The 12176-nt window shown below is 48.5% G+C and overlaps 1 protein-coding gene across 4 annotated transcripts in view; it reads right to left on the bottom strand.

The window, feature by feature from the left end:
• gpsm2 (G protein signaling modulator 2) overlaps positions 1-12176 on the bottom strand; it is a 118595-nt gene that overhangs the window by 5699 nt on the left and 100720 nt on the right. The window contains exons 13-14 of one of the 4 annotated variants that reach the window (XM_072511410.1): positions 7750-7846; positions 485-690 (exon numbers count right to left, since the gene is read on the bottom strand). In XM_072511410.1, coding sequence (XP_072367511.1) covers positions 485-690; positions 7750-7846 — 303 coding nt within the window. Of the gene's footprint in view, positions 1-484; positions 691-7749; positions 7907-12176 lie in introns of all 4 variants that reach the window. The other 3 variants (XM_072511411.1, XM_072511408.1, XM_072511409.1) reach the window with 3 other exon arrangements.

Here is a 12176-nt window from a genome sequence, read left to right as displayed (position 1 = left end):
AAAAACTCTCTGGTTAGAGAAGGTAGACAGGAAAGTAGAGTTGAGAACAATCACAATCTTATCAAATAGTGGAACAGACATGAGCCAAATGGCCAACTCCAGTACCTAACTCTGAATTAGGACTACAGCTCAGAGGGAGAAATTAAATGTGCCTATCATATTCTCAAATTCCTTTTATCCCCTATTTTTTTCAATTAACCTATCCTAACTTATTTTTAAATGTGGGCATGATATCTGCTTCAATCACAAACTCCAGTAGTGCAGGCTTGTCTCTGTGTTTTATCGCTCGGAGGCCTAACTCACTTCTCACTTACACTTGGTCTCAGAGACCCATGCAGGCACAGGGAGAATGTGCAAACTCCACACGAACAGTGACCTGGGACCGAACCCGGGTCCTCGCCGCCATGATGCAGCAGTGCTAACCACCTCACATATTTTAATAAATTAAATTAAAAAAGATGCATGGTATAAAAATTTGACTAACCTGACATTTTACCAGCATATCAAAGAAAGAATCGTCTGCCTCCTTGCTGTCTCCACTGGTGATCAGGTGCCCAAGAACAGAGTGACTATTATGCTGGTTAAGCCGCAAGCCTGGAAGATTGCTAATGCTTACACGCTGATCATCTAATCGACGGCTCTGAGAACTTGCAAGCATATCCAAAAAATCATTGGTCTGCGGTGAGGCTACTGAAACAGAAAACAATATTTTAAACACAAAAATTTACAAACTGCACCCTCAATAAAAGGGGATTTTTCCCCCTCTGTTGGGTTTAAAATTAAGTTTACAGAGCCAGTAACCTTGACATTCTATTTAGCAACAGCATTATTACAGAACAAGTTTGATCCACAGTTAAAGCAAGACAGCTTTTAACTCGATCAGACACACATCTAATAAGTGAATCGACATCCTTCCATCTACACATGGTGATGAACGACAAACAAAGCCTTTGGGGGTGAGATAGTTTCATATGGTGCACTTTTGCTGCTGGATGAAGAGACCAATCTGAAAGGAAGACTGCCACACATCCACATATGAGCTGCTCATCAGGTGTTGATTTCAGTGTTGATCTCTGTTGCCAAGCTGCTGTAGCCACTGATCGGTGGTGCATGCCTGCCCACAGGTATTGTTACTATTTCCCTCAGTCATTGGCTAGTATCTCCCAGGTATGAAAATGAACATTTAGGGCCTCGATGCCAGACCTTTCTTGATGCGGAACTTTAGGTGCCCTGCTGGTCTTCTGGCTACCTCACTCACAAGATCTTTTGAGAATGTGCCATAGTCTTCGATCCTGCGATGGTGCGCAAGCCAGCAAAGTTGCTTCTCTTGATGAACATGAGCAAACTTGGGAGATTTGCCTTTGTAAGCATGTCTGCATGAGATGTCAAGATTACAACAAAGCTGAAAACGGTTTGGCTCCCTTTCTTAGTAGCTGCAATTTGTCCATGCTTCACAGCCTTCCAACAGGGTACCAGAAAAAGGCCTCATAAACCAGCATCTTGTTGCTTTTCCATGCATGATTCACGAGTTGGTCAAAATGGTAGCTTCCTTCACACATGCATCAAGGTCTGCATCAAGAGTCCGATAGTCTCAGTATGGCCCTCCCGGTAACAGAATTTGCTAACTATTTCCACATCAAGGTATTGCTTAGTTTGTGTGATCAAGGGTGGAGATCCATAATACTTATAGTAAGGGATAATAAGGTGCAGGCATAGGAGCGTCTGTAGGCGAGTTCCATTCAAATGACTGACACAGCATCCGAAGAACAGAAGAATTCTCTGCTCAAGAAATGCTGTATTTTTGTCTGCCTTTCTGGACAGTGTGGAGCTTGCTGTCTGACCCTAGTATGCAAGTAAACTCCATGGGCTGGATTTTCCGCAGTCCCGTGCCGAAATCGCAAAGAATCTAATTTCACGCCAAAATCAGGCCCACCGATTCTCCGGGACCTGAGAATCGGCGTGTTCGCGGAGTACTCCACGCGGCTGGGGGCCCATTGCCAGAGGCCTGCCCAACGATCCTCCGCTCCCGATCGGCCGAGTTCCCGACAGAGTGGTTCTAACCACCTATCACCATTCAGGAAGTTTGCATGGCGGCTGCAGACTCAGTCCACGGCCACCTTGGTTGGTTGGTTGGTGGGGGGGGACCTTACAGGTGGCCGGGGGACAAATTGCCGCGGTTGGATCTTCGGGCGCGCAGCCGATCGGGGGGGTCTACATTCTTCATCTGCCTCTGTGGTCCGATGGCGCTCGGCCCAGCCGCTGGAGGCCGCCGCCAAGCGCAGACTCAAAAACCGGAAGTGCGGGGGCACATAATAGCTAAAGCTGCATGAACTACTCTGGGTCCCTGCTAGCCCCCTGAAGGTCAGTGAATAGGCTGATCTTTTTATAGGAATCTTCAGAGTGAAACTTTTGCCGGCGTGGGGGACATAGTCCCATTTTGGGAAGAATCCAGCCTCGTCTGCAGGGAAGGCAAAAGTCAGGAGTATGGAGAGGAAAACACCAAATAAAGCAGGGGTTAGGATACAGCACTGTTTTACTCTGTTCTTCGCCCTGAGACTATAGGAAAAGATGGCATCAAATTGTGTCATACAGTACATGTCATGGAAGGAGGGGATGAGACAGAGGAGCTTTAGTGGACAGCCAGTTTTCTCCAAAATCTTGTACAATCTTACCCTAGTGTTGAATGCTTTAATGAGTTCTACAAAAGCTAGATAAATAGGAATATCATGTTCCCTGCACTTCTCTTGCAGCTAACTGTAGAGAAGACCATACCCACTGTAGATCTGCAAGCACGGAAACCACATTGGTAGGGTCAGGCTTAAATTTGCAGGCATAGCACGGTAATACAGTGGGTAGCACTGTTCCGTCACCGCTCCAAGGTCCCAGCTTCGATTCTTGGCTTGGGTCACTGTCTGTGCAGAGTCTGCACGTTCTCCCTGTGTCTGCGTGGGTTTTCTCCGGGTGCTCTGGTTGCCTCACACAAGTCCCGAAAGACATGCTGTTAGGTGAATTAGACATTCTAAATTCTCTCCGTGTACCGGAATATGGCGACTAGGGGCTTTTCACAGTGATGCTCGATCGATAACTCCAGAAGCGAGATTGGAGACAATTGAAGGCTTTATTACACTAGATGTTACCCCCAGCAGGGCGGGTACAGAAGGCAGCTGCTGGGGAGACACGGGCTCTTATACTCCGCCTTACCAGCAGGCAGGCCTAACCAATGAAAACAGTACCTCCTACACCAATGGTCTTACAGCATTACAGGGTACCGTAATACCTCTAATACCGACTACCACATTCACCCCCTGTTTAAAAAAAAAAAAAGAGTCCAACAGGGGTGGTGGCCTCGCATTACAGTGGTACAGGTTCAGGTTATGGAGGTACCCAGTATACATCAGTACAGTGGTTTTCCCTCATTACATCGCAACTATTTACAAAATTTATTTACAGTTCAGAATGAAGCAATTAGTCGATCGGGGGCCCTGGTCGTCCTCTGTGATCGTCGTAGCTTCGGTGGTGATGCAGGCGCCGGCTCGGGCATCTGTGGCTCCGGCTTCTTGGGCAGCTTCATCACCCCTAGACGGGACCAGTGGGAGGACAGATCCACCTGAAAAGGGGGCGGCTGTGGGGTGCACCGGTGGGAGGGAGGGTGGGAGTGTGTGTGGGGATCCAACACAGGTCCCGTAGGGAGACCGTATCCTGTCGGCCGTCGGAGTACGCCACGTAGGTGTACTGAGGGTTAGCGTGGAGGAGATGGATCCTCTCGACCAATGGGTCCGACTTGTGCGCCCGCACATGTTTGCGGAGCAGGATGGGTCCAGGAGTTGCCAGCCAGGTTGGGAGCGAGGTCCCGGAGGAGGACTTCCTAGGGAAGACAAGGAGACGTTCGTGAGATGTTTGGTTGGTCATGGTACACAGCAGTGACCGGATGGAGTGGAGGGCATCCGGGAGGACCACCTGCCAGCGGGAGACTGGGAGATTCTGGACCGTAGGGCCAGTAGGACGGTCTTCCAGACCGTTCCGTTCTCCCTCTCTACCTGTCCGTTTCCCGGGGGTTGTAACTGGTCGTCTTGCTCGAGGCAATGCCCTTGCTGAGCAGGAATTGACGCAGTTAGTCACTCATAAAGGAGGACCCACATTGCTGTGGATGGAGGCAGGGAAACCGAACAGCGTAAAGATACTGTGGAGGGCTTTTATGACGGCGGCTGCGGTCATGACTGGGCAGGGAATGGCGAATGGGAACCGGGAGTACTCATCAATCATGTTCAGGAAGTAAGTGTTGCGATCAGTGGGGGGGGGGGGGGGGGGGGGGTGCCCTTTGAAGTCCATACTGAGGCATTCAAAGGGACGGGAAGCCTTTATCAGGTTTGCTTTCTCTGTCCTGTAGAAGTGCGGCTTGCACTCCGCGCAGATTCTGTAGTTCCTGGTGGCTGTCCTGACCTCCTCGATGGAGTAGGGCAGGTTGAGGGTATAATAAAATGGAAGAATCGAGAGACCACCGGGTGGCAGAGGTCCTCGTCGAGGGCTCGGAGGCGGTCCACTTGTGCGTTGGCACATGTGCCGCGGGATTGGGCATCAGGAGGCTTGTTTAGCTTCCCGGGACGATAGAAGATCTCATAGTTGTAGGTGGAGAGTTCGATCCTCCACCGTAAGATCTTGTCGTTCTTTATCTTGCCCCGCTGTGCATTATCGAACATGAAGGCCACCGTATGTTGGTCAGTGAGGAGAGTGAATCTCCTGCCGGCCAGGTAATGCCTCCAATGCCGCACAGCTTCTACTATGGCCTGGGCTTCCTTTTCAACTGAGGAATGGCGGATTTCTGAAGCGTGGAGGGTGCGTGAGAAGAAGGCCACAGGTCTGCCCGCTTGGTTGAGGGTGGCCGCCAGAGCTACGTCGGACGCGTCGCTCTCGACTTGGAAGGGGAGGGACTCGCCGTTGGCGTGCATTGTGGCCTTTGCGATATCCGCTTTGATGCGGCTGAAGGCCTGGCGGGCCTCTGTCGACAGGGGAAAAACCGTGGATTGGATTAGCAGGCGGGCTTGTCCGCATAGTTGGGGACCCACTGGGCATAATAAGAGAAAAATCCCAGGCAGCGTTTCATGGCCTTGGAGCAGAGAGGAAGGGGGAACTCCATGAGGGGGCGCATGCTTTCAGGGTCTGGGCCTATAACTCCATCATGCACTATGTAGCCGAGGATGGCTAGACGGTCGGTGCTGAACACGCATTTATCCTTGTTATATGTGAGATTAAGGATTTTTACGGTATGGAGGAATTTTCGGAGGTTGGTGTCGTGGTCCTGCTGATCGTGGCCGCAGATGGTGGCATTATCGAGGTACGGAAACGTGGCCCGCAAACCGTACCGGTCAACCATTCGGTCCATCTCTCGTTGGAAGACCGAGACTCCATTAGTGACACCGAAGGGAACCCTTAGGAAGTGGTAGAGCCGCCCATCTGCTTCGAAAGCAGTGTATTTGCGGTCGCCAGGGCGGATGGGGAGCTGGTGGTAGGTGGACTTTAGATCCACCGTGGAAAAGACCTTGTATTGTGCGATCCTGTTGACCAGATCGGGGCTGGTTTAGCACACTGGGCTAAATAGCTGGCTTTTAAAGCAGACCAAGACAGGCCAGCAGCATGGTTCAATTCCTGTATCAGTCTCCCCGAACAGGTGCTGGAATGTGGCGACTAGGGGCTTCCCTCAGTAATCGCTGGACCTTCGACTTAAAGGTCCGGTCCTGGGCACCGTACCGTCTGCTCCTGGTGGCGACGGGTTTGCAATCCGGGGTGAGGTTCGCAAACAGGGAAGGCGGATCGACCTTGAGGGTCGCGAGGTTGCAGACAGTGAGGGGGGGGCATGGGGCCGCCGAATTTAAAGGTTAAGCTTTGGAGGTTGCATTGAAAATCTAACCCAAGGAGTGTGGCAGCGCAGAGGTGGGGAAGGACGTAGAGCCTGTAATTTTTAAACTCCCTTCCCTGGACCGTGAGGTTCGCTATGCAGAACCCCTTGATCTCCACTGAATGAGACCCGGAGGCCAGGGAGATTTTTTGGTTAACTGGTTGAACAGGGAGGGAACAGCGCCTTACTGTGTTGGGGGTGTATGAAGCCCTCCGTGCTCCCAGAGTCGAACAGACAGGATGTTTCATGCCCATTGATGAGCACGGTCGTCGTTGCAGTCGAGAGTGTTCGGGACCGAGACTGGTCCAGGGTCACAGAGGCTAGTCGTGGTAGAAGTTGGATGTTCTCCTCGGGCGGTGTGTGGTCATCCGAGTCGGGGTCCTGAGAGTCCAGCCAAGATGGCGGCGCCCACTGGTCGCACATGGCTGGGGGTGCACAAGATGGCGGCGCCCATCCATCACACGTGGTGTCCGAGAGACAAGATGGCAGCGCCCAGAGGCCACACATGGCCCTGAAGGAGGAAGATGGCGGTGCCCGCTGGCTGCACGTGGCCCGTGGAGGGTTGTGGTGGCGGTCCAGATTCGCCTCCGGAGACCGCAGCGACCGCCCGGGCCTGGCATACCGCCACAAAAAGTGGCCCTTTTTGCTGCATCCTTTGCAGAGGGATGAGCGGGCCGGACAGCACTGTCGGGGGTGCTTGGCTTGTCCACAAAAATAGCAGCGGGGCCCCCCGGAGTTGCCTGGCAGTCTCGCAGCACAAGCTTGTCGGGGGATGGGGGATGCATCGGAGTCGATCGCGGGGGGGTTCCACGCTGCCAAAGGGGCTGCCGCACGGTTGGGGATGTAATGGGTCCAGAAGAACAAAGGCTTTCCCCGTACAATGCCTCCGTAGTTTCTGCAATTTCTTCCATCATCTTTGTATGACATGACTTATTTTGCGTCAAACACGGTTTAAGAAGAATATCACTTATTAAGATTGGTGAAAATCTACCAGTGGACATTAAAAGATCTCAACCAAGTCACGATAAACACAGACAAATTTGTTCACATGGTTGAGTTAGCATGTTCCTTCCCTTTATAAGACGACTACATCCTGTGAAATCCAAAGAACTTTGGTACATGTTGGCAACAGAAAGGCCTAGGACTAAAGTGAGCATAGGAGTACTGGAGGTTGACCTCCAAAGCCACACAGGTTACTTTACTTGCATAGAGCACTGGTGAGTGAGTGTTTTCCTGCTTGCACTAACAGCAACAGGCAAGTTGCACAATGATGGTAGTCAAAGGTCAAGGTTAAAGAGATGCAGCGCAACTTTATGCAGCAGCTTATACCTATGCAGCACTAAAGCTTTGGACATTGCGAAATCTCAACAAATCGAAAAAAGTATAGCATTCTTCGGCCAAAGTCACATCAACTACTGGTGATGCAATTCCTACCCTGGCGCTTGACTGAAGATCAGTTTGCAGCATGACACCATAGGGCATCAGTGCATCCACATACATTATTAGTCATGTCTGGCATGACCTATTATAACCGGGAGAACAAAGGCTGCTGGACTCCAGCTTTCTAACTTGTCCGCTATCCTTCTATTCTTTGCTTCTTTTTCCTTCAAGCGGTATAATAGAAGAATTCCTACAGTGACATACATTCTGCTAAGGAATAGCTTGTTAGCAAAACTGGTTCCAGCAAAATTAAAGTGCTAAACAATCTTTTTAGCTAAAGAACTGGCCAAAAATAGGAGCACAATAAAAGTTAAAAATGGACAAAATAAATGTGAACTAAAGGGGACAATGATGTGTGGGTGCAACTAGGGAATGCATTTCCCACACAAAGTCAGGAAAATTCAAAGAACACTCACCTGATGTTTTTGGCCGGGTTGATGAGGCTGGTGCAGCCCTTGTCAGCACATTCTTACTCTTTGTGAATGAGCACCGTTGATCATCCATCCGATTGCTCTGAAAACGACTCAGCAAGTCAAAAAACCCTTCATCTCCCAGCACACTAGAATTGATTCTCTGAAAACAAGTTATGTAAATTGTACTTAAAGTACTGCATTTAGGAAGTTCTACATGACAGTTATCCACAATCTGTACCAGCTACACTTCAGGGAAAATATATTCCTTTGCTTGGGGCAAGCCAAGAGTGGGATGATTAACCTGGTGAAGCAGAAATTGAGAAAATAACAGCTTCCAAAAAGATGCATTTAGATGATATACTAACATGTATAAGGTAAAAGCTATATGCAAACATCAGAGTAATTAAGATTAGTCATAGGAGCTAAAGAAAACTCTGTTAGTCTAACGGACACAAAGTACCTTAACGTGTCAAATGTTTTAAACTATATTCTAAAAAAAAGGGAAGAAAAAACACTAACATTTAAAATGCCAACTGTAAATACATTAATTATCAATTTCAATAGCTCAAAATACACTTACATCTGCACACAACTGCTAACAGCTGATAGTACTTTAAATTTGCACTTAGCAACCATCTGATCAGTAATCATGTCTAGTATAATGGTCTGGTACATAGAGGGTTAATATGGTGCTGAGTACAGTACCACACACACAATGATGTAAAAAGGCACTTGACCCAGAGTCAGTCTAGAGATGGGTAAAGACCAAGGATGGCGTTAACTCCATACCTTTATCCGAGTTGTACCCTCTATATATGTACAGAATTCTGAGTTGCAAATTAGGACTTTCAATGATGTCCGGAACAGCAACCCAAACCAGTCATTGAATTGGTGTCTTTGGATGACAAGATTTTAAAAAATACAGCATTGCTATAGGTCTAAATAAAAAAATCAAAAGCAAAATAAATTAATACACTTCTTTATTTGATTGGGCCATTTGCAGATATCACCATTGGATGACAAGCTATCAATGAATCATCAAATTTAAGAATGTTTTAAAATTCTTTTGATGTTTATTTCAACCTGCAATCCAGTAAAATATTGGAGAGCTAAATTTAATAAGCAAATGTCAATCTAGCAAGGTAACCTGTTGATTCCTTCATATTCAATCTCCACACATTGGCAGAAGGACATGAATATTGCAATTAAAGTCTCAGCTCATCAAAGACAATTATGGTGGACGTTTCAGAGAATTGACTCACTGACTTCTTACAAACTGAAGAGTATCTTGTCCTAGACAAGGCAATCCAGTTACGTAGTAGTTTACTCTACAGGAACAACACAGGCCCATCATAAGGAAAGAGAACAATACTTGGAGCAGAAACCAATCCTCAGTCCAGTTTATCAGGTCACAAAGATTCAGGAACAATCCAAGTCAGGGAAAGCAATTCCTGAAATGCACAGGAGTGACCGTGCCAGCCTTGGGTGCAAAGCACCCACTCAGCAAAGATCAATGGCCAGCAAACACTGCCCAGTACTTCCACTGCACCCGACAGCACTCTTGGTAAACTGTTCAAGTCAAATCCCATAGGTAAACCACAAGGTCGAGATGGGAAACCCATCAGACACACAGCTCTATTTCTTGGGTGAGATCAAAGAATGCAGTCTTCATTTTCGAATTCTGACATCCTGGTAAATTGTCATTTTAAATTAGCTTCAGGTGCCAGCGCAACACTACTGTCAGACGAGGAACCATGGCTCCAAGGGGGAAGTCTGACTCCCAGTCAGTGGCAGGATCGTTGAAGCACTGAGGTATGGCAACAAACAATCCTCGAGCTGATGCACGTTGTCCAGAATTACCAATCTTTCGCCTGAACCGGGGATGCTTGTGTGGCCCTAAATTGCCTCCAGATGGCAGAAATCAAAATTGCCACCATCGTTATCCAGCAAGAACAGCACGATCTAGAGTCCTCAAACACTAAAGAGTATTCAGACTCTGCTTTGGTCGGCGACCTCATCTCTTTTTACATAGTAGGTTTGGCGATCATTATTCCAGGTTCTGGAAAGTCTCCAATGTTCAGATCAATTTACCACACACAAGATTGCCATGGCAGCTTTGATAGAAGTGGTACCAGAAAAGGATTAACAGTCTGAGGAGCCTCTACTTACAATTACGATGATGGTACAGTTGGTAGACACACCTGTGCACACACGGCAACTTCCAGCCAGCGTGCCAGAACCACAAGGGACACTGGAACCATGTAGTAGTCTTGCATTATCAACAAAAGAACAGATGAGCATGCTACTCAATAATAATCTTGCTCCAGGAATGCCCTTCCTCAACCTCGAGAGCTTTCCAAAAGCCCCAAAACAGAAGAAGAAAATAAACCGACAAGCAGATGAGTACCATTTTCATCCATTCCACAAGAAACAATCAAGGGCAACAGCAACAATACATCGCCAAACCAGCAACCTCAGGAGGATATCAAGATGGATTATCCACATGGCACGTCTGGCTGAAGATTGTTGCAAATGTTTCAGCCTTGACCTTTGTACTGATGGGCTGAGCTCTCCCATGAGAGTGGGAATATTTGTGGAGCTCCCTCCTCCAGTTAGTTGTTTAATTTGTCCACTATCATTTATGGTTGGGTTTGGCAGGACTGCAGAGCTTAGATCGGATCCTTTGGTTTTGGGATTACTGTCTATCACGTGCTGCTTCTGCTGTTTGGCATACAGATAGTCCTATGTTGTAGCTTCACCAGATTGCTAAATGTGCCCGGTGTTACTCTTGGCATGCCTTCCTGCACTTCATAGAACCAGGGTTGATCACTTGGCTTGATGGTAATAGTAGAGTGGGGGGGGATATGTCAGACTATGAGCTTACAGATTGTGATCGAGTACAATTCTGCTGCCGTTGATGGCCCACAGCGCCTCATGGATGCCCAGATTGGAGTTGCTACATCTGTTCGACATCTATTTTATTTAGTGCCAAACAACACTTTGGAGGCTGTGGTGGATACTACTACCAATACTGTCATGGACAGATGCCTCTGCAGGAGGCAGGCTGGTGAGGATGAGGTCAAGTCAGTTTTTCACTTGTTGATTATGGACAGATGCCGCTGTGGCAGGCAGTTGGAGAGAGTGAGGCCAAGTTGGGTTTTCTCTCTTGTTGATTCCCTCACCACCTGCAGTCCGAATCTAGCAGCTATGTCCTATAGGAATCAGTCAGCTTGGTCCATAATGGTGCTACTAAACCACTCTTGGTGATGGACATTGAAGTCCCCCACCCAGAGTACATTCTGTGCCCTTGCCATCGTGGGTGCTTTTTGCAGGTGAAGGAGTACTGATTCATCATCTGAGTTGGGGGGGTTAATTAACAGGTTTTCTTGCCCATGTTTTACCTGATGTCATAAGACTTTATGGGTTTCAGAGTCAATGTTGAGGATAACTTCCTCCCGACTGTATACCATTCTGCAGCCACCTCTACTGGGTCAGGACATACCGAGGAATGTTGATGGTTTTGTCTGGGACATTGTGTAGTATGATTCCAAGAGTATGACCATGTCAGGCTGTTTCAGGGGTGGGCTTGTGAGACAGCGCTCTCAATTTTCGCACAGGCCCCCAGATGTTCATTTGTAAGGAGGACCTTGCAGGATCAACAGGGCTAGGTTTGCTGATGTTGTCTCTGGTGCCTAGATTGATTCCAAGTGGTCTGTCTCGTTTCATTTCTTTTTTTTTTTTTTAAAAGACATTGTAGCAGTTTTGATACAACTGAGTAGCTTGCAAGGCCATTTCAGATGGCATTTAAGAGTCACCCACATTGCTAAGGATCTGGAGTCACAGACCAGGTAATGACAAAAGGGCATTAGCGAACTAGATGAGTTTCACAACAATGGTTTCATGGTCACCATTACCAAGACCAGCTTTTAAGTCCAGTTATTATTTGAATTTACATTCCACCAGCTGCTTTGGTGTGATTTGAGACCTTGGGCTGGATTCTCCAAAAATGGGGCTATGTCCCCACGCCAGCGTACAAATGCAGGTGTTGCATTCCTGAGTTTCCTATAAAACAAACAACAAAATTCACTTACCTTCAGGGGGCTAGTAGGGACCTGGAGTGCTTAACGCAGCTTTGGCTGCGGATACGGGCCCCTACACTTCCGGTTCAGAGTCAGTGCATGCGCACGCCGGCGGCCTCACTGAGCGCCATGGCGGACTCGGACTAACACACGCTGCCCCCCTGATCAGCTGCACGCCCAAGGATCCTTCCGGCCCGGTCGCTGCCCCATCTGCCCCCCCCCCCCCCCCCCCCCCCCCACCGGCCGTGGCTGCTCCCACCAGGGCAGCCGCGGACAAGCGAGGTTCCCGACCAGCCATATGTGGTCAGAACCACGCCGTCGGGAACGCGGCCTGCTGGGAGCAGAGTACCA

Source organism: Scyliorhinus torazame, chromosome 7 (assembly GCF_047496885.1).
Source record: "Scyliorhinus torazame isolate Kashiwa2021f chromosome 7, sScyTor2.1, whole genome shotgun sequence".
Classification (NCBI taxonomy): domain Eukaryota; kingdom Metazoa; phylum Chordata; class Chondrichthyes; order Carcharhiniformes; family Scyliorhinidae; genus Scyliorhinus; species Scyliorhinus torazame.
This window is presented reverse-complemented; position numbering and strand designations above follow the sequence as displayed.